The sequence below is a fragment of the Eumetopias jubatus genome, unplaced genomic scaffold, assembly GCF_037043125.1.
Source record: "Eumetopias jubatus isolate StellerSeaLion01/CBP00866 unplaced genomic scaffold, mEumJub1_p1.0 scaffold_3, whole genome shotgun sequence".
NCBI lineage: Eukaryota > Metazoa > Chordata > Mammalia > Carnivora > Otariidae > Eumetopias > Eumetopias jubatus.
The window spans coordinates 12,164,891-12,187,753 of NW_028274809.1; the positions used below are offsets into that span (position 1 = coordinate 12,164,891).

A 22,863-nucleotide genomic window follows, 5' to 3' on the forward strand; every position below is an offset into this window, starting at 1 on the left:
GATGGACTCTGAACTTCCCACAGTTATTTTTCGTAAGTTCTAAACTTTAACTAGAAGGCTCAGAATAAAAGGCAAGACAGTGCCATGCCAGCAGCCACTTTGACAAGGGTTTCTCATTGAACCGGGGGGTGACCATGACCTGCTGTGAAGGGTGGACATCCTGCAATGGATTCAGCTTGCTGGTTCTACTTCTATTGGGAATAGTTCTCAGGGCAATCCCTCTCCTTGTCAACTTTGTGGATGAAGGCCAATTTTTTCACAACCCCATCTCTTGCTTTGAGTGGTGGCTCCCAGGGATTATAGGAGCAGGTCTAATGGTGAGTAACATTTATTTGGCTTGGTTTGGAGAAAGGACTGCCTATTTTACCAAACTCCTAAACACCATCAGCTTTACAGTGGACTATGTCTTGGCTCAGGATACTGTCAGGAGCAGTGGAATGGTATTAATTTATACTCTCATCAGTGAAGAATGACAATTTAAATGAACTGTGGTATGGACTAGGGAGTTTGGGGAAAAAAACTAATAATTTGATAAAAGTTGGTTGGATTGTTACCTATCCTGTTACCTCACATGTGTTATGCTGTTCTTCTAAGCTTTAAAGTTAGCGTTCAAGGTGTTTTGAATCCCTTCCCTCAGTTTTTCCTTTGCCAATACTAGTCTCTAAGTATTCACTCCAGGAATACAGGAGTGGTAAGTGGTAACTAAGGGAGTCTGTTTAACGTCCGAGAAATGAGCTTTTGTTTGAACGTGCGTGTGTTTAAGTGGTGATGAGTTCCCGCTGCTGGTCTTAGCCCAGACTTTCTGAAAACGCTCTTGGGTCATTACATGTTAAACTTTGGATAAAAATTTGTCCTTAAACAAAGTTATTCGTTTTTAAAATCAGTACTTTTTAATGGAAACAACTTGACCAAAAATCTGTCACAGAATTTTGAGACCCATTAAAACAAAAGTTTAATGAGAAAAAAAAAATTTGTCCTTTGGCTGGCACACTGGATTTGAGACCACATTGGCCCCAAAAAGCCATTTTAGGAAGCATGTCCCAAAAGTCAACAGTTTCTTTCCCTCTAACATCGTGAGCAATCTATTCACCTTGCTTTAGGCAGAGGGTCTATTTCTTCAAACAACCCTGAGAGTTCCCTTCCAGGCTGAGAGAAAGTGATCAACAGTGCCAATCCTTGTGTCTGCTTTCTGCCCTTCTAGAAGATTCTCTCTACTTAAATAGCATGAGCTTCCTTGCATCTTGCTTAGACCAAAAGACAGGAGCAGCTCGCCAAGTCTAACCAATGAGGGCAATTTCCACGAAGCCCCCAAAATTCCTCAGTTAAAACAATCCACTTAGAATAAGTCACGTCTTTTTAACTATAAACTGGCTCTACTACAAAACATGTCTCAGTTAAAAACAATTTCTTGCTCACATTAATGGAGCCTGAGGTGGTGATTGTACACACCTACATTCCATGTGTGTTTATGTTGGTGGGGGGAGGGGAGGAAGGTGAGGGGGTGAAGACACAGAGAAGGGCGCCCGGAGAGTACTCTCTGTGCCAGCTACTGGGTTTACACTATCTCATTTCATCTAATAATCTGGCTAAGCAGATATTACCATTTGTATTTTAACAGATCAGCAAACAGAAGGTGAGGAGTGTTAACAAGGCGCATAGTAGGTGTGGAACTCAATTCCAGATTTATCTGATTCCAAAGCTCTGTTTTCCACCAGTATTAGCACCATAATCCTCAACAGCTATCTCCAATTGACAAAGGGGAAAGATAAAATCCATAACCTAATCCGTGAATTTAAGTGACCAGGAAACTGAAGCATAGAAAGGTGAAATAAATCTGTGAAACAGTTCCAGAAAATCTGGACTTCCTGGTTCTTTGACTACTTTTACTTTATCATGCTCAGTAAGTATTAATGAAGATGCGGAATCACGTGAGGAATCTCTATTGCGCAGTACTGTAGAAGGTCATCAAGGCAGCAAACAACTTGAAAATTTCAATAGGCATTTTATAGACTAAGCCTCAAACTCTAGACTAGGCTCACGAGCAGACTGGTAGATGATAGAAGGGCTCAGATTACAGGTACATTTTCATGCTCCTTGGCTATAGATAGAATGTGAAAGAATATCTTTTTCAAAGGGAATCATTCAAAATATTGAACTCTTCATATACTTGTAAACACGCAGAAAAGTTAATAAGGAAGCATTCACTACCTGTGATAGTACTCTTGTCATAGCTCTTGAAATCTTTCTAAAATTGCTGTGGCATTTTAAATTTTCTTCAAAAACGGGATTTTGCAGGAAGTAGCTAATACTATGGAATTCATTATTGATTACTTCATAAAATATGCATTCATTTTATGGTTTTATGATTTAGTGAAAAGAGAGGTGAACATTTTCATCTTTTGAAACCATGACTAAGAGTAGATGTTACAAAATTATCTTCAGTCATTGTCTGCTAAGTGGAAAAATCAATACATGTTATTTTTTTTTTCAGGTACTAAAAAGAAAGACTTGAAATGTTTCCTCTAAAAAATATAAAGGCCACTTTATTTTTATGTGAGATCAGTTGGAAGTCTGATCTTAATCATGCTGATTCATTGAGTGCGCTTATTACATAATGATAATTTATCAGTTATTAAAGTCCTAACAAATTGTTGAACGTTAACCAAATTAGAAGATATTATGTACAGCAAGTATTCTCAAAATGTAGTTTTTATGTTTATGATGAACTATGGCTTTGTGTGTTACTCTCATGTTCAAGTACTTAGAAAAATCCCCAAAGTTGCATTCTATCTGAGTTTTAATGATCTAAAAGCTTTCTATTACTTCATTTGTAAAACTGTTTACTACCTTACTTCTAAAGCTGGATAAAAGTATGGGTTTCTATAAGAAAAAATGAACAATACTCTTTTTTTTTAAAGATTATTTATTTATTTATTTGAAAGAGAGAGAGAGATAGCGAGCAGGAACACAAGCAGGGGGAGTGGGAGAGGGAGAAGCAGGCTGCCGCCAAGCAGGAAATCCGATGCGGGACTCGATCCCAGGACCCCAGGATCATGACCTGAGCTGAAGGCAGACGCTTAATGACTGAGCCACCCAGGCACCCCACCAATACTACTTTTTTATAAAAACAAATGTCTATGAAGATTTTTAATTTCACAAAAACTCATGCATTCAAGCGTGCTTAAGAAGTGAAGAGAAAGAGTATTTTCCTAATTACTCATTTTCACAGGAGATTATCTGGAAGATTTATTATAATTCAGTTACATATGCACGCACATACTTTCATATTTTACTGTCCAGGGGTGCCTGTCTCAGTCGGTGGAGGGTGCAACTTGATCTCTAGGTTGTGGGTTCGAGCCCCATGTTGGGTATAGAGAGGACTTAAAAAAAATAAAATAAAATCACATTTTATTGTCCATCTTATAAAGAGCCCCTCCAACATCCAAAACTTTGAATGGACAAAATGATTGAAATACAGTGAATTATCAAGTTACCTATAATGATGGAACAAAGATGTGTTAAGATGTCATGAAGTCAACTGGGTGAGGATTCATATACCGCAAGCCATTATTACTTTATAAAACACCTTTGCAAGGGAGAACTATGAAAGTAAACGTTCAGCTTTTCTGAGATAAATTACTTTCTGGAGGCAGAAAATTAGATTTTAATTTACATCAATTAAATTGTTAATTACAATTACAATTGTTAATAACAATTGTAAATTAGAGTTTAATTTACATCAATAAGGAAAATGGAATGATTTATCCATTTAAGTTGTAACTTAATGTTGTTTTACCTTTAACAGTGAATTATCAAGTTACCTATAATGATGGAACAAAGATGTGTTAAGATGTCATGAAGTCAACTGGGTGAGGATTCATATACCGCAAGCCATTATTACTTTATAAAACACCTTTGCAAGGGAGAACTATGAAAGTAAACGTTCAGCTTTTCTGAGATAAATTACTTTCTGGAGGCAGAAAATTAGATTTTAATTTACATCAATTAAATTGTTAATTACAATTACAATTGTTAATAACAATTGTAAATTAGAGTTTAATTTACATCAATAAGGAAAATGGAATGATTTATCCATTTAAGTTGTAACTTAATGTTGTTTTACCTTTAACAGACTCATTACATTTCTAAATCAGGGGTTGGGAAATTTTTTCTATAGAGAGCCAGATAGTGAGTATTTGCAGCTTTGCAATCCAGTCTCTCTCACAACTATTCAACTGTACCATTGATGTGTGAAAGCAGCCATGCACAATATGTAAGTGAATGGGCATGGCTGTATTCTAATAAAACTTTATTTATAAAAAAAGAGATGGTGGGCCACAGTTTGCCAGTTTCTGTTCTAAATCATTTGTTCCTTAAATTCAGAAGACAATATAGCTTATGAGTACAACAAAGGAAGCTTAGTCCATGAATGCTAACACCTATTTGAGAGCTAAAATTTATTTTTCCTTTTCTTCTGGGCTCTCAAGCTACGCCCCAGAGTGGCTGGGCTGTCATACGTACCTGTGCCCCCTGAATTATAAGAGTGTTGGTGTTCAAGGCAATATATAAGCGAAGCTTGATAACAATACTCTGTTCTCCACAAGTGACATGGAGTCAGCACATGGTCAGAACGGGGTGAAGTTTGTCAGGAAAGCTGCCTTGTAAGGTGCAGATCTTAGACCCGTTCTAAAAGAACAAAGGTGGATGTGGGCTTGGAAAGAAGCATCAGGGAAAAAGCAGTAAGGAGGACGATGAGATGAGTCAGGTGGTGGTGTGGGGGCAGGGGAGTGGAGGATGAGAATGAATAGACTCTATGGAGGAAGAGAGAACTGTCAGAATTGGCCAGTGTAGAGTCGTGGTTGAGAGTCTGGGCTCTGGACCCCAAATGCCTAGCTTTGGATCCCCACTCATCCACTTTCTTAGGCCAGTCACTCAAACTTGCTGTGTCTCATTCTTTTCCTTGGTAAACTGGGAGTAATACTAGCGCCTACCTCATGGGATTTTTATGAGGCTGGAATGAACTGAACCATGTTCAACACCTACAACAGTACCTGGCCTGTTGTTAGAACTCAATAAAACATTAGAAAACAAGAATGGGAGGAAGAAGAGAGAATTGCTTTAGGGCAGTTGTGCTGAGAGAGCAGATAAAGTTCACGGCTAAAATTTCTACAGTGGAAGGAAATGATTTATATTTCACTCTTCAATGATACAAAACTTTTTCCCGTAAGAATTTCTACTCATGGCTGCTGACTAGATATTACTCAAAATTGAAACCTAATCCTGAGAATGCGGCATCATTTCTCACAGTTTTCCTCAGCAATGTTCATCTCCCCTGACATAGAAGGGACTATATGCAGGATTCCCAAAAAGTGAGCTCATGACCTGTCATGGATACATGAGCAGAAAGGAGAACGTGGAACCAAAAATAATGCTCCGGTCATAAGCTTGGTAACGGGCGAGATGGTGGTGACGCTCTCTAAATCAGGGGTTGGGAAATTTTTTCCCAAAACATTTTCCCAAAATCAGGGGGTGGGAGGGAAGTTAGGAAGTGGGAAAGGGTGGGGACAGAGTTCTTAGTTCCCAACTGCCAACCAAACAATTTTTTTTCTGGGTGCTTGCCAGATTAATTTGTACAATTTTTGGGAAATTGGGTAAGTGGTCATAGATTATAGTAACTTAAAAAAAAAAAAGAAGAGGAAGAAAGAAAAAAAAAAGAATTTTGGATGATGCAAACAATTCTTTCAGACACATTCCTTCCAAAACAATGAATAACTAACTCATTTTAATCCATTTAAAATCCAAGTCTCTCTAAAGATGAGAGTAAGAATGTAGATGGAGGAGTTTGAAGCTGTTATCCTGAGGTGTCCCAGCCCTCCCCCACTTTAATCTTCGTGGTTGAAATGGGGATCCCAAAGTGCATGAGATCAAGGGATATTGCCAAATTTCCCCTTTTGTTCTCTTGAGCCTTGATTTCCCACAACTGTGGGAGGTGGTGATGAGTGCTTTTTCCATCTGATGAGAAGTAATCATATTCATCGTTCCTGTTGATGTGATTTCCGGGCCATTCCAGCAACAACAATGTCCTTGGCAGCAAGAAGAAGAGCGTGCTGCAACAACAGAACTGGAGTGAGTATGGTGCCATCGGCCTGGAGCCAAAGCACAAGAACAGTCGGTGACCGATGAGTCATCAGTATCTGCCTAGTCAGTGGCAGGACCACAGCCATAGAAACGTGCAATTTACAACGATTACATGATATTATGGAAAGTGTGAAGTTTTTCTTTTTTCTTTTGGTTCCCCATAAGAATTTAGCTTTGGAGTCAGTCTTCAGACCTTTCCTCAATCTCCAGTTTCACTAACCTAAAGTTTTTCAAAGGAAGGAGATTTCGAAGGCACACCCAGAGCTGTAATCAATTTCATAATTCTTGAATACTTGTTATTTTCGTGGTGTGTCTAAAAGACTTCAGTAAAGTGTACCCTCAATTCTATGAAAGATGGGTTTGCTAGGATTAGAATAATTTGTCCTTATACAGTTAAAGGAGACAATGGTTTTTTTTTTCCCCAACATTTACTGTGCACCCATTATGTATAAAATTGTAACTAAGTTAAAAGTAAAGGAAGTGAATATTTGTTAACCTTCTGTTACTATGCTCAGAACACTTCCAACTCTTACAACCTTATTTAATTCTCTCAAAACCACTAAGTGGGAAATATTATGGTCTCTGTTTCATTGACTGAGAAATTGATCCTCAGAGAATAATTTGCCAGGGTAGTACAGCTGGTAAGTAGGTGAATTTTTATCCAAATCCATCAGACTCCAAAATTCACAATCTTTACACTATTTATGCCATGGCCATTGTTATTAAGTAACACTGAGGACTCTCATTATTCTCTAAGGGAGGGAGTAGATCAGTAAACAAGCAGTCATAGTAAGTATTCCTGGCTGAGCTTGAGGTTTGAAAACAATGGTGCTCAGCCTTATGAGAACATTAGAATCACCCAGAATGATCTTAAAAATATCAATGCCTGGTGGCCCCCAGAGATTCAGTATTTTTCAAAAGCACCTAGGTGATTCCAATGCAACCCCAGGGGTGAGACCCAGTGTTTAAAAGCGTGCATATTTATATCTGTATTACACATTTATATTTTTAAAAATTACCCTTTTCTGACATTTGATATTTATCTAGGATTATAATTACTTTGCTAATTGTTGATAGTCCATCTTTGTTACTGATACACCATAGATACTTGGAAGATACATGATATGACTTAAACACCAAAACTTTTACTGTGCACCCGTTATGTATAAAATTATAACTAAGTTAAAAGTAAAGGAAGTGAATATTTGTTAACCTTCTGTTACTATGCTCAGAACACTTCCAACTCTACAACCTTATTTGTCTCAAAACCACTAAGATAACTAATGATGACTATGATAACTAATATCAATAAACATTAGTTTTCAGTTTCTCCTCTCTGGCATTTTTCTTTTTAAATTATAATTTGAAGTTTGACTTTGTATTACCTCTATATTGTACTTACATTCTTGAGAAAGATCTTGAGATATTTCTAAATCCCTGAACTGTAAAATATCAGAACACTTCTCTAGATTTTTGTCTCAAATCATATTTCCATTAAGAATCTTTTCCCCCCACATGTCTTTAATGACAAGTCATCTTTTCAATGATCACTTAGGTTTTTTCTGTCCTTGGAGGGCCATACATTGAGAATAAGCAAGACACCTTTTCATGAAGGTGTGGGGCTTAACTCAGCAGGATTTTCTTCCCCATACCAACCTTGAAAATCATTGGAATTCATGCTTCAGCAACATTACAGATTATTATGTGCCAAGGAGCTACAGGAACTCTAGAGCGCCAAGGGGGGGTGCTATATAATACAGCTCATGCTCTATTAATAATAGTGGTGCTGGCTATTTATTTAAAATTTCCAGCTTATATTGATTATATGCAATAAAGTGTTTTAGGCACTTTTCTCACTTCGTGGCAGTCATGGGAAGACTGGTGTTTAAGTCATATCATGTATCTTCCAAGTCTAGAAAAGACCAAAACATCATAAAGCTGATAAAGGCTAGATCTTGAGGTGGAAGATGGGGTCACCAAGGCTTATCTCCTGTATTAATTGTTCCAACTATTTCCCATACTTTAACTATTCCTTGCTCCTTCCCTTTGTCCAATTCTTGGTTTTGTTTCCAAATGCTTTGGTTTTGTGGAGTCATTTACATGAACCCCCACAGGATCAGTTCTATAGCCAGGCCCCTTTGTAGTGATAAGAAGTTAGAAATAATAAATGACCAAAATATAAACAGTGCACTTCTTGATGAGCAAATTAACTGGCACAGGCCACGGTAGTGTGGAAGAATCTGGATTTGAATTAGACTCCAAGTCCATTGTTCTGTGCTTTCAGCTTGATGAATTCTGGTGTGGTGATTAAAATCTGAGCACTAGCATTTTCCCAGCTATGAGATTCTGACAAGTTTGCCAACCTCCCTGAATTATACTTTTCTCATCCATAAAGTGGGAATAATACTTGGGGTTATTGAAAGGGTTAAATGAGATAATATATGTAAAGCCCAATATCCCACAACATGCATAAGGTACATAAGGAAGCCACTTCTTCTGCCTACTCATTTAAGTCAGGTCTCCTAAACCCTCTGGAAGCAGTAGTATTATCGCATCCAAGGAATAGGACAAGTATTCCTTCATCTCTGCAGATTTTAAGTCATAATTATCATTGACTAACAACTTCACTGAAGCAACATAGAGCTTTTTTTTTGGAAAGCATACACATATACCAACATTCACTTGGGCCATAACATTTCCTATTGGCAAATTCCATGCTTTTTTTTCTGCTTTCTCTGACTCTCTTTTATGAAATGAAAGATGCTTAAAGGCTTACAATCTTTCTCCCTAACACAATATAGTTCTCCAACAGGGGCAGTTCTGCCCCCCAGAGGGACATTCAGCAGTGTCTGGGGCACATTTTGGTTGTCAACAATTTGGAAGGGTGGAGGGACTGCTACTGGTATGTAGTGGGTAGAGGCCAGGGATGCTTAAAGGCTTACAATCTTTCTCCCTAACACAATATAGTTCTCCAACAGGGGCAGTTCTGCCCCCCAGAGGGACATTCAGCAGTGTCTGGGGCACATTTTGGTTGTCAACAATTTGGAAGGGTGGAGGGACTGCTACTGGTATGTAGTGGGTAGAGGCCAGGGATGCTGCCAAACATCCCAGAACATACAGGAAAGGCCCCAAAACAAAATGCCCAATGTCAGCAGTGCTGAGGTTGAGAAACTCTGCTTAACACTACACTATTTTTGGTCCCTGCAGAATGGGGACCACTAGCCACTCACAGCATCAGGGCCAAATCTGGATGAAAGAGTTGGGAGTCCGAAGACCAGACACCAAAATGTGGGTGGTTAAGATCTAGTCCAGGTTCTGTGGAGTAGGAAGTACACAGAATGGGGAGGAAGTACCAGATGTCAGTGGTCTCTTGAAACAGACAAGACTCAGGTATATAAAAGTGCAGATTTTCTGGAGACAGTAGCAAGCCCAACAATCTTTTTTTTTTTAATTTTTTTTAAAGGCTTTATTTATTTATTTGACAGAGAGCGACACAGCAAGAGAGGGAACACAAGCAGGGGGAGTGGGAGAGGGAGAAGCAGGCTCCCCACTGAGCAGGAAGCCCGACATGGGGCTCGATCCCAGGACCCTAGGATCACAACCCAAGCCGAAGGCAGATGCTTAACGACTGAGCCCCCAGGCGCCCCCCCCAACAATCTTTTAGTAAGTCTAATCAAATGGCAGAGACTTTGCTGTCCTCGTTCTTGGATAATTCAGACCTAATCAAATGGAGATCCTAAGACCTAAGACCACAGGGGGCCTGGAGACCAGCAGCAGTTGATCAGAAGCCTGCACCTGCGGCTGAGTCTTGAAACAGACCAGAACACGTAAGAACGGGCGCCAATGCTCCTCCTTTATTTTCCAGATGCTTCTGTCATCACTTCTGAATGTAATCACGGTCATTGGTGCTGTGTATTGCATGTTGGTATCTATCCAGGCTCTCTCGGACCTATCAAGGTCCTCTCATTTGTAACTCTCAAGAGAACAGCACTTCCAGTTGTGAATTTTCATTCAATAACTTGAGGTGAGTATCCTGATTTTCACGGATTGTCTTACATGCTGCAGCTAGTTCCATGAGAATAGTGTGGTGCTGACACGGTGCCATGTTGTGCTTTGATGGAATGAGTGGAACACAGGTTCTTAGGGATTTAGCACCTTAATCCCACTTGGTACAATCTCACAGAAATGGAGGAAACACCCAGAATGGTTTTGGGGGGTGGCGGGAAGGGCAGGAATCTTGTCCAAAAGGAGTACTTGACTCAGATGGCTTATCCCGTGGCTGCATGTGTGTCTGTGTATAAAGAATTTCTAGAAATATACACCAGAAACTTAACTTTTATCCTTGAAGAATGGCCACGGGGGATGCTCTGGGGAAGTGAAGGGAGCACTGAGTTTCTACACTTCTGAACTAACTCAGGTTCTCAGTCCTAATCATGTGTTACCTTTATAATTTAAAAAATGGAATAAAAACGCAATACATAAAATCTAGAGCCTTACTTATAAGCTCTAAGAGAAACAAAAGCAGTTGATGGATTCATGCAGAAGTACTGCAAATATACTGTAGGCATGGGAATGGATCAAGGTTAACTCATATAGTGATAATATTGAGGAGTTACTTGTAAGTGGCTCATTTCAGACTTGTCACATGGTTCTGTGCCTGAATCTAGGCACAATCTGTAAAACTGGAAGAAAAGAACAATCTGACTCTTGGTTATCTGTATGTTGCTCAGTTTGGAAAAGAACCAGAATTCGCTTTTGTAATTACACGAAAAAAAAAAATCCCCCCTCCTTTTCTCTTGCTACCTTAAGAAAAATAATCTCTCAGAATTTGCATACTGCAGTTGTTGTGACTCAAAATTAAAAAAAAAAAAAATCCCTTTCCTAGTAGATCTATAGTTTAAAATAAGACCTTTCAAGCGCAGATGCTCTACACATTTGGCCCTTAGGAGAGAATAACTCACCAGTCACCAGGCTAAGCTCTGGAGATAAGAGCCACTGTAACTGGGGAGACATAGTAACAGAAAAAGTTACAAGACGGATCCCATGCTTGCAGCAAACTGCAAAAAGCATACTCCCATTCCATGTGCTGAAAATACTGTTGTCTTCCCAGGATAAATGTCAGTTGTTGGTATCCAGAAATGCAAACTCTCTAAGAATACTTAGCCTTACTCTGTAGAAAAACTGGGGGGAAAATCATCTTAGGGCAGATGGCGTTTGGGCTAGAAGTCTCTCATTTTCCATACCTTGTTATAATGGGTACAAATCCCTTTAATCAGACATTTTTTAACATGTCTTTTGTCAGTAAAAGTACAGCCAGTTTAAGAGCAGATGCAACACTGCAATTTTGTACTAAGAATTGAGCTCTGTAATTGAGCTCCGCAAGGGGGGGTGGGCTCCTTAATTTACCTGTCTTTAGCAAGTAGAGGACCGCCTGTATAATTAGGTTGAATCATGTGAGATTAAGAATATTCGACCATTTCTGACATAGAAAATTTCATATGGTTCAACCCAAGAGTAGGTACTATAGAAATGCTGGTTGAGGGATGGGACAGATACTCAAGAAAAGTTTTGTAGCTGTCAGAGTACATGGATATATGATCAGAAACCCAGATCTTAGCTACAGCTTCTGGGCACAGTATTCCAAAGGACTTGCTGTTTTAGTATACTTGCCGTTTTCTGGGCACGATGATGCATTCTTTTCATGGTAAGTGATATTCCTGAAAATCTTACATCGTTTCTTTCATTTCAGCGACATTCATCCAGAATCCTTCAATCTGCAGTGGTTCTTCAATGAGTCTTGCCTCGCTCCTACTGATTTCAGTAATCTCACCATCGATGGCTTCATGGCCAGGGACTGGAGAAAATATACCTTGCACTTCAATTCTAAAGAAAACAAACACAGGGTGATCCATTTCTCAGTGTTTTTCGGCCTACTGCTTGTGGGGATTCTGGAGCTCCTGTCTGGGCTCAGTCAGATGGTCATCAGTTTCCTTGGCTGTCTGTGTGGAGTCACTAAGCGGAGAAGTAGAATTGTATAGTTTCATGGTAATAAAATGGAAATATTAGCAGTTTTGAATCATTTGAGAATTGCATTTAAAAGACACTCTTTGGGGCACCTGGGTGGCTCAGGTCTTAATCCTGGAGGATGGGGGGGCGCTGCTCAGCGGGGAGCCTGCTCCTTCCTCCAGGTTGTGCTCTCTCAAATAGATAAATAGAATCTTAAAAAAAAATAAAAGACACTCTTTTAGAATTTCAAAAATGGAACACTGTCTAGAAAGCTGTATGAGTCCCCCTAGGCCAAAAGTCATCTTTGAGGTGATTAAAAAAAAATCAGCCTTTCATGTATAAAGCAAAAAAAATCATCAGTGGTTGACTTTGGGGAAAGGTGGAGAGAAGTTTTCAATTTGTTTTGTATCTTTTGGTACTTAATATTCGAATTTTGTAATTCTATATTCTTGTGTGTGGAGGGAGAAGGGAGAGAGGGAGAAAGGAGAAGGAAGATGGGGAGGAAGGGAGGACAGGAAGGAACAGAAGTTATCCTGGAAGTGAAAATATGGAACTTCTTTATGGTATTTCTTTATACTTGAATAAACAGATAACCTGAATGGTTTTAGACCTAATTTCCAGCTTATAGGCAATCTGGGGAAGAGGACACAGTCAGACAAATCCAAAAGGTGGGGCAGTAAGCAGACAATAGCCCCGTTTTCAACAGGAATATAGGAAAAATAAAACGTGGGGCGGGCTGAGGGAATTAATCCAGATTAAGAGAACAGAGACAGGATTCAATGAAAGGTGTTCTGTAGACTCATTTCATTGGGGGATAACTGGGGAGACTTGTACAAGGATTGGTTTAGGGGGGCGCCTGGCTGGCTCAGTCAGTGGAGTTTTCGACTCTTGATCTCCGGGTCCTGAGTTCAAGCCCCATGTTGGGTGTAGAGCCAACTTAGATAGACAGACAGACAGACAGAGATAGGAAAGAAGGAAGGAAGGGAGGGAGGGAGGGAGGGAAGGAGGGAGGGAGGGGATTGGTTTAAGTCATATCAAAGAATTACTGTTAATATTTTTAGTCCTGACAATGGTTTTATGGTTACACAGGAAAATGTTCTTATTTTTAAAGAAATGTATATTTCTGTGTTTGGGGGGAAGTATCATGTTTTTAAAATACTTCACCCAAAAAATGAAGCTATGGAAAAATGTTGTTATATTTAGGTGACAGGTATATGGCAATCCATTATACTCTTTTTTTTTTTTAAGATTTTATTTATTTATTTCAGAGAGAGAATGAGAGATAGAAAGCACGGGAGGGAAGAGGGTCAGAGGGAGAAGCAGACTCCCTGCTAAGCAGGAAGCCCGATGTGGGACTCGATCCCAGGACTCGTCGCTTAACCAACTGAGCCACCCAGGCGCCCCCATTATACTCTTCTATTTTCCTGTTTGCATTCTTCCACAATTAAAAAAAATAAATGCCTCAAAAAAAAAAAAAAAAGCCAGCCTTTCAAAAGCTTTCTATACGTGCAAATCTTTAAGACAGGATAACAAAACCATGCATTTACCATATTAAAATGTTATAAAACAGACAAAACTGAAAATCCAATTTTCTGAATGTGATCATTCCTGCATTTTATTTCAATTATTTATGTTTACTGGGCTTAAAGTTCTAGAAATAATTTTCAATACCTATATAGCTGCCCCCTCAAAATTAGTAACATCAAGGACACACGGGCATTTTTTTCTGAATCCATTTGCTGTATAAAGACCTCCCTATACTCCTTTATAGGCCTATTTATCCTTGAGGTCTAGCTTTAGTGTCTCTTGAGAAAGCTTTCCCAGGGTGCAGGATTCCAACAAACTAAGTTAGCACTTACCCAGACCACTGTTATCATACCTGTCACAATGTAACATAAATGTTTGTGTCTACTACTACCAGAAAATGTGAGAGAACAGGAACCATGTCCTTCTCATCCATTTATTCATCAGCTCTTTTAAAAAATTTTATTTAAATTCAAGTTAACGTATAGGTGTATTATTAGTTTCAGAGGTAGAATTTAGTGATTCATCAATTGCATATAACACCCACTGCTCATTACATCACGTGCCCTCCTTAATGTTCATCACCCAGTTACCCCATCTCCCCGCCCCCTCCCCTCCAGCAACCCTCAGTTTGTTCCCTATAGTTAAAAATCCCTTATGGTTTGCCTCCCACTCTATTTTTATTTTATTTTTCCTCCCTTCTTCTATGTTCATCTGTTTTGTTTCTTAAATTCCACATGAATGAAATCGTATGGTATTTGTCTTTCTCTGATTTAGCTTAGCATAATACCTTCTAGTTCCATCCATGTCGTTGCAAATGGCAAGATTTCATCCTTTTTGATGTCTGAGTAATGCTCCATTATATATATATATACCACATCTTCTTTATCCATTCATTTGTCGATGGACATTTGAGCTCTTTCCATATTTTGGCTATTATAGATAATACTGCTATAAACATTGGAGTGCATGTGCCCCTCTGAATTAGTATTTTTATATCCTTTGGGTGAATACCTAATAGTGCAATTGCTGGGTCATAGGGTAGTTCTATTTTTAACTTTTTGAGGAACCTCCAAACTGTTTTCCAGAGTGGCTGCACCAGCTTGCATTCCCACCAACAATGTAGGAGGGTTCCCCTTTCTCCATATCCCCGCCAACATCTGCTGCTTCCTAAGTTGCTAATTTTAGCCATTCTGACTGGTGTGAGGTGGTATCTCATTGAGGTTTTGATTTGTATTTCCCTGATGCTAAGTGATGTCAAGCATTCTTTCCTGTGTCTGTTAGCCATAGTTGTAGGTCTTCTTTGGAGAAATGTCTGTTCCTGTCTTCTAGTTTTTAACCGGATTTTTTATTTTTGGGGTGTTAGGTCTGGTAAGTTCTTTATAGATTCTAGATACTAGACCTTTATCCAACGTCATTTGCAAATACCTTCTCTCATTTTTGTTGGTTGCCATTTAGTTTTATTGATTGTTTCCTTTGCTGTGCAGAAGTTTTTTATCCTGATGACTTCCAATAGTTCATTTTTGCTTTTGTTTCCCTTGCCTCCGGAGATGCGTTGAGTAAGGAGTTGCCATGACCGAGGTCGAAGAGTTTGCTGCCTGTGTCATCCTCTAGGATTTTGATGGATTCCTGTCTCACATTTAGGTCTTTCATCCATTTTGAGTCTATTTTTGTGTGTGGCGTAAGGAAATAGTCCAGTTTCATTCTTTTGCATGTGGCTGTCCAATTATCCCAACACGATTTGTTGAAGAGACTTTTTTCCATTGGACATTCTTTCCTGCTTTGTCCAAGATTAGTTGACCATAGAGTTGTGGGTCTATTTCTGGTTTCTTTATTCTGTTGCATTGATTTATATGTCTGTTTTTGTGCCAGTGCCATACTGTCTTGATGATGACAGCTTTGTAATAGAGCTTAAAGTCTGGAATTGTGATGCCCCAGCTTTGGTTTTCTTTTTCAACATTACTTTGGCTATTCGAGGTCTTTTCTGGTTCCATACAAATTTTAGAATTGTTTGTTCTATCTCTGTGAAAAATGCCTGTGTTATTTTGACAGGGATTGCATTAAACGTGTAGATTGCTTTGGGTAGTATAGACATTTAAACAATATTTGTTCTTCCAATCCAAGAGCATGGAATGTTTTTCCATTTCTTTGTGTCGTCTTCAATTTCTTTCCTGAGTGTTCTAGAGTTGTCAGAGTACAGAGTACTATTCCATTGTATGTATCCATCCATCCACCCATCCCACATCTTCTTTATCCATTCATCAGTCAACAGACATATTGCACTCTTTCTATATTTTGGCTATTGTGGACATTACTGCTATAAACATTGGGGTGCAGCTACCCCTTCGAATCACTATTTTGTATCCTTTGGATAAATACCTAGGAGTGCAATTGCTGGGTTGTAGTGTCTATCTTTAACTTTTTGAGGAACCCCTTTGTTGCTTCTGGTCCTTAGCAAGGTCCCTCCTCTGCCCAGTCCCCAGCCCCCATTCATCTCATCTCTCTGGCTAAGTCCTCTTCATCCTTCAGACTTCAGCAAAACCATCATGTTTTTCTGAGGGGCCTTCCCTAACCACCTAATAAAGATTTCCCTTAATTTTCTCCTTTAGCATTCTGCCATTGATAGTACTCATCACAATGGCAACAGCACTTTTATTTGTGCTGGTTTCTTAAATTTTACTCTCCCCCCATAAGACCATAAGCTCCATGAGTCCAGAGATGTTTCTTTTATTTACTCCTGGTATACTCGGTGCCAAATATAGTGCCTGATACAGAGTAATTATATTTTGTTGAATTAATGAATCTTATCTTTTTTACTTAGCTTTTAGTGAGTCAATGCTTACTGAATCAATGCCAAACTGCTAATAGCCATAAAATTAAAACACAAGTGAAATGAACATGACTGCTCATGGACTTGACTGAACAATACAAGGGTCAGTGACGGTGCAACCAATCTTCTCATCACCTTGGAAATGGGTGAGATGATTCTACTTCTCCACAAGGTCATGAAGAGACAGGAACTTAAGCCTCTCGTGTCAGAGGGCACAAGAGAGGATGGTTGGCAGTAGCACAATCAGCTGAAATGGCTGGTAAGTTATTTCTTTGTTCTTTTAGTCTTGTGGATACCACCGCCATGGATTAAATGCTAAAGCCTACGGGCCACTGGTGGTTAAAGATCTTTTGGGGTGATGCCATCTCTGCTCTGGTGCCTAAACTTACAAATGCATGTACACACACACACACACACACACACACAGTCCACATCTAGTCATTTACAAAGCTCACTGATCTTTTTTTCACTTCTGCCCCCATGTTCAATCTCATTTTGGAATCTTTACACTTTCATTTTTTTTGCCGTGTCCACCATCCGAAACACTCCCCTCTCCCTAACCTTCAGCCTGTATCTCAAGTTCCTCATTTTTATAATCCTCTAATTCTTTAATAAGCCTCCCCCCGCCCTCCTCCATGAATCTGTCAGCTCCTTAGGGTCAGGGCTTGTGGCCTCCCTGCTGTGACGGCTCACTACAGAGGTGTGGTGCACACATGAATTTCTACTTAGTGACACAACAACACATTGTAAATAAACAGCAGTTATGGGAAATTAAACCTTTCTGAACTTGGGGCCCAGAAAAAGAGTTTGATTTCAATGTCAAACATAATTAAGAAGCTAGAAAACAGACACTCATACAAGAAAGGAAATTTCTCTTGCAAATATATTTTCCTAAAATTATCCCTCAAATTGTAAATAACCTGCTACTGTTTCAGTAAGTATTCCCAGAAGTAGGAAAAAAAGAAACTCCCTTAGGTAGAGTTCTGTGCTTAGTTGTATGACACTAGCCTGCTAGGTTGAGCACTGTATTACTGGCCCTCCCTGTAAACTCTTTTCCCACATTCCCCGTCCCAGAATCTTTTCTTCATTCTCTGCTTTTTGAAATCGTGTGTGTGTGTGTGTAAGTATGTATTTCAATGTTCAGCTCAAATATCTGCAAGTGTTTCTTGACCATCCTGACCAGGAATGAACTTGTTCCTCTGAACTCCAAAACCATTTTCTTACAATGATGAACAACTTCCAGGCGAGGGAGGCTGGTGGAACAGGGCTTGGCTTTGGAGTGAGAGATTCAAGCTCTTCTATTTTTTAGATCTGTGACAAGGCGAAGACACGTTTCTTTATTGTCCCCTTTTGGGTGGTAAGTTGATTTCCTATTTACCCTTTCACTGAGGGCACAGTCTTTTGGGGTCCAGCTTCATGCAGAAATCTCCTGTCACAGCTAGTGCCTTGCCTAAGACATGGGACTGTATTCTCCTGCCTTCTGTATAGCCACTAAGGGAGAAAGTTCTAGATCTCCAGGGTTTGGTAAAAATTAACAGGAGAAAACAGCTTTTGTATTGGCTTATCTCCTGGAATGCCTGCTTTTATTTCATTTTTGGCCCTAGCAGAATCCTTTTCATGCCTGCCCAGCAAAATAAGTGCTAATTTTACCTATCATTTTTATAATTTTTGTGGTTTCAATTGGGAGGATCACTCAGAAATTACCCTGTGAGCTAGAATTAATATAATCACATCATTAGGCTGTTATAAAAGGCAGAAGATTTTCATGGGTAAAAAAAAAAAAAAGTGATCAAACTCATGATAAACTCTAGGAAGCAAAGAGAAGAATCCTTCCTCCAAGTATTTTATTTTGGAAGGATAGGGGAGAAGCAAGAACAGAAACATTAAATCTACCTCTATCTAAGGAATGTGCCTCAACTGCCTTTCCTTAACACTGAGCGCCTGGGTAGAGAGATACTGAAGATGTGTGGTGAATACTACATTTAACTAAAATGCTATCTGTTTCTGAATACAAAATCGGGGGGCGGATAATTCTGAGAGCTAAAGGCTCCCAGGATTTGGTTTCACTGGTACACTTAAAGCTCACGAGATTTAGTATCTTAGCTAAATACTACAATGCAAAAAGCATACACCAATCAAGCTGTTTTCCTCTGAGGCACTTGACAGATACCACGACTTAGAAAACTACCTGTAATGCCACCAGTGCCTGATGCTGACAGGATGGAAATCAGAAAGGAAACACGGTAGGTTCTTGCTACCAGCCAAGTCATTAATTGCATTACCTCCTCCTGAGACAGGAAGACTTGGGTTCATTAATGGTAATATGATATGAAATACAGCTCATACCACAGTATGATGAAATAAAATTTTTCGACAAACATTGCTTTAGTTGACAGTTTATTAAATATACTACATTTGTACCTTATTCTGTAGTTTTTTAAATCATTCACACAGGGACTTAGTAAAAACATACTTTATAGAAAACCATCTGCAAAACTAAAATAAAAATAACACACATTTTACACACATATTAGATAAACTGCTGGAAATGTTAGGAATTACTGTAATGAAGGTGACTGGAAAACATGAAGTGCCTTGACTTTATCAAATCTGACACCAGACCATGACTTCAGAAGTGTTAATGTTGAGACGTCGATGCAAAAGTGTCTATTAACAAAACTGTTCAATCTAACGGTGTTTGAGAAACAGGACAAAATAAAGTACTATTTTTCTTCTACAGATACTTTTCTAAATCCATTTCCTATGCACTCTCTCTCCCATTCAGAAAATTAATTGTGTGAGCTGATGAGGCAAAAATTCCTTTCAAAAAACAAACTAGAGCCTATTTACAAAACATGCAAAGGGAGAATTTTAAGGTGTTTGTTACTGCAGATCTGCTTAAAAGTGACTACAGCTGAGTGAGAGAAATATACCTTGACTTCTGCAAATCTCAGTCCTTCCCCCCTCCTTTCTGGAAGAAATACATGTTCAGGGCATGGACTATAAAACGGCATACAATGCAAAGACAGAAACAAAGAAGTTTGCAAATTCTTTATATTTGCAGCTGTTGAGACAATATTTTTGAGAGCTGAGGTTACCTCTAGCGGCGAAACCAGAGCCAGCTATTAAGCAGCCAGAATGCTACAGTAATTGAATACATGACCATTTCTCTTTTAGCACGCTCTTTGTTCTCCTCTTCTAGAAGTTGTAGACGTCTATTTAGTTTGATTATCTAAGTGAAAAACAACAACAACAAACAAAAGAGAAACTTTAATGCACGGAGCAATTCGGTTCTTATAAAGCAGTATGATTTTTCAAAAGAATTCTTATAAACATGGAAAGTTTGACGGGGAGCAAAATAAACTCTATGTAGAAAAAATGATACCCATGACAGCTTAAATTCACTGAAATAATCTTCTCCTTTTCCCTTCTCCAAATTTCTGAGTCAGGAAAAGTATAGTTTCCTTCCTTCCTTGATTCAGTGTGGGGCAAGGAAACTGTTGCACAATGCGTGCTATTCTGATTGAAAAGACCAAGTACGCATTTAGGCAGGCCTAGCACAGCAGAAAGGATGAGGGGCTCTGGCTCCTTTCTAGAAACTTCTGTCACTCAGCTTCAGTTGTTCATCTTTAACCTGCTTTACGTGCCTTCTCCGTCCACTCTGAGTGACTGGGAGAATCTCCTAAAATAACCTATTACAGCGGGCCCTGTGCTCTGCCACCCAGGCCCTTCAGGACTGAAAGGCTCGTAATTCTCAGCTGCTAGGAGTGTCACTGGGTGACAGAGCTCTGCCCTCGGCTGTTGGTCCCTACTGTGCACAGCCCTGGGCTGAACGGCTGCCTTGGCTTATGCTCCTTTACTGGGGCAGCAGCATCAGTGACCAGTTAGTGACGGGGTGAAAGGCCCAGGCCCCTCACTCCAACTCTGAATGGTCACCCGGCTTCAGAGCTCCGCAGGAGACTGACTACACTGCAGCCCAACACTCCCCTCTTGCCCCATCCTGCTTCCTTCCCTTCCTTCCTTTCCTGAGGTGGTCACCTCAGGAGCACTCCCTGGGAAGCTCTCTACGTACAAACCGTCACCCCAGAATCTGCTTTCTGGGGGGTCTGACCTGCAACACCTATGTAAAAACACATTATAAAAGCAAAAGGTATTACTAATGTTATATCGGAGAGGTTGAAGGAGGAGAATTTTCATAATGCAGAACCCTTAGCATTTCAAGGACTGAAAGAACTCCAAATTGGGGGTGCGGGGTGGGTGGGGCCAGGATTGGGAGTCTATGGGCAGAACCAGACATAGAGGTGCAGAGATAACCATTTTAACAACCTGAAAAAGTACTTCAGTTTTGGTCAGTGCTGAGCAACCATTTTTCGCCTATGGCCAATTCAGTTATATATATATATGTGTGTGTATATATATATATATAAAGGAGCACATAAAGATTACCTTTTCCCAACCATTCACAACGAGAAGCGCTTATTTGGTCCCATGGGATATGAGGTTCCTACACTAACCAATCCATTTTATTGTCAATGAAAAAATCGGCATTGATCTTGAGTCATTAAAATATTTTTATCTGGGCTCCTCTGAGAAGTAGCAACACCAAGGCAGTTTTTGAATGTTCCACCCTGACCGTGGACTGCACTGTGTGTCTTGGGAGCTGGGTGGCCCACGAGTCCCTCAGCCCCAGACGGACCCGATGGCATGCCCCTTGCTGGGTGTTCACGTTGGCAGCAGGGCAATCCAGCCACAGAAGCACAACCCCCAAAGCCGCCAGGGTCACAAATGTGAATTCTGCAGACTCTTCTTGGGACTCTGTTTTGTTACTAATCTCAGAAACTCATAGTTTCCCAGATGGCTTCCTGCTCCTGTTAAATTCTCACAGAATGTGTGTGACTTGCTTATAATGACTGTATCTTTCTCCTCCCTCATTCACGCTCTAAGGTAAAGACCGAATGGATGTTGTTAAAACTCTGAGGCTCTTATTACACTTTCAGGAAGGCAAGGTTGTTGGTGTAATGGTGAATTCAAAGACAAATGCCAAAGAAACCCCCTTCTTTCGACAGGCAAGGTGTAAATAAGTATAAGAAAATATGTAAGGACTTATAATATAGCATCCACTTGTTTTAATAAGTGAGACTCAAAAAAGTAGTATTTGCTTCATATTATCTTTTTATTATATTAAACTTTTAAAATGATATTCTGATTTATTCTTAATGCTAAAATATTTAGTTTCTTCATCTTAGAAATACTTTATTTCACTCACCTCTCCTCTACATCTACTTGGCACAGACACAATTACAGCACCGACTATGCCTTCTCCACATGTATGTGTCTATGTGATTCTAGAGGCTGAGGGACTCATATTAAAAACGTGTGTATACAACTATAGTTCCAAGACAGGACTTTTCATAGAACACAAGAACCGTGTTTATAAAGACACTGTGTGAAGTGGAAGCAATGACTTCCAAAATGGAATTCTCAGAGTAACACAGGTCCCCAGAGTGACTGTTCCACACTTCAAAAAGTCAAACAAGCAATTTATGACTATACCAGTTTGCTAAAATGTCAAGATTCTTTGTTATTGGCGAGAATTATACCAATCCATCCTGGTAATACCGTTCTATGCTGATCAAAACATGTAAATGGTGGTTTAACATATCTTTAATCAAAATGGAAGTCAGGGCCCCTGGGTGGCCCAGTCAGTTAAGCATCTGCCCTGTGATTTCAGCTCAGGTCATGATCTCAGGGTCATGAGATTGAGCCCTGCGCTGAGCTCCGAGCTCAGCAAGGAGTCTGCTACAAAGTTTCTCTCTCCCGCTGCCCCCCACCCTGTGCTCACTCTCTCAAATAAATAAATAAATCCTTTTAAAAAAATGGAAAAAATCAATTATGGCTTATTAAACAGCATGACAAAATATTTCAATTCATGGGTTCCATTGGACAGAAAATGATAAAATGTTAAAAAAGTATCATTTAAGATATTGTATGACTATAATTTAGGATTACATCTTATCTGGTACGTTAAATACCTGCCGTCTTAACGAAGCTGCATCTACAGCAGTCATGTCGTCTGAAGTTCCTTCAATTGTTGTATCTATATGTGACATGCCATGCCTAGCAGATGAGAAATAAGAACACAATTCAGTATTAGAATAGAACTAAGAGTATCTGGCAAGTCATGTCATGTGCTGGGTTATGCTCAAAGAACTGTTCAAAAGACTGGTATTTCACAATATGAATTTCTAAAATATTTTACCATCTGAATTGGTACTAACAAAGGAAAGCAGAGGAAAAAGTAAAAGTATTTTGAGCACTGATTTAGGAGCTGCCACTCTAGGATATAACAGTGCAGAATTCTTCCA

The 22,863-nt window shown here is 39.5% G+C and overlaps 2 protein-coding genes across 10 annotated transcripts in view; one reads left to right on the plus strand and one right to left on the minus strand.

The window, feature by feature from the left end:
* Window positions 1–134: 134 nt before the first annotated feature.
* On the plus strand, window positions 135–12,176 carry TM4SF20 (transmembrane 4 L six family member 20). Its single transcript, XM_028105155.2, is given in 5 exon segments — window positions 135–316; window positions 6,060–6,126; window positions 10,004–10,081; window positions 10,083–10,162; window positions 11,888–12,176. Coding segments are annotated over 5 exon segments (696 nt in total).
* MFF (mitochondrial fission factor) overlaps window positions 5,809–22,863 on the minus strand; it is a 44,083-nt gene continuing 27,028 nt past the window's right edge. For 7 of the 9 annotated variants that reach the window (XM_088021527.1, XM_088021531.1, XM_028105152.2 and 4 more), the window contains 2 exons: window positions 22,531–22,615; window positions 18,883–19,730 (listed from right to left, as the gene is read on the minus strand). In XM_088021527.1, coding sequence (XP_087877653.1) covers window positions 19,599–19,730; window positions 22,531–22,615 — 217 coding nt within the window. In that variant the 3' untranslated portion in view covers window positions 18,883–19,598. Of the gene's footprint in view, window positions 6,108–9,586; window positions 12,022–18,882; window positions 19,731–22,530; window positions 22,616–22,863 lie in introns of those variants that run through there. The other 2 variants (XM_088021529.1, XM_088021528.1) reach the window with 2 other exon arrangements.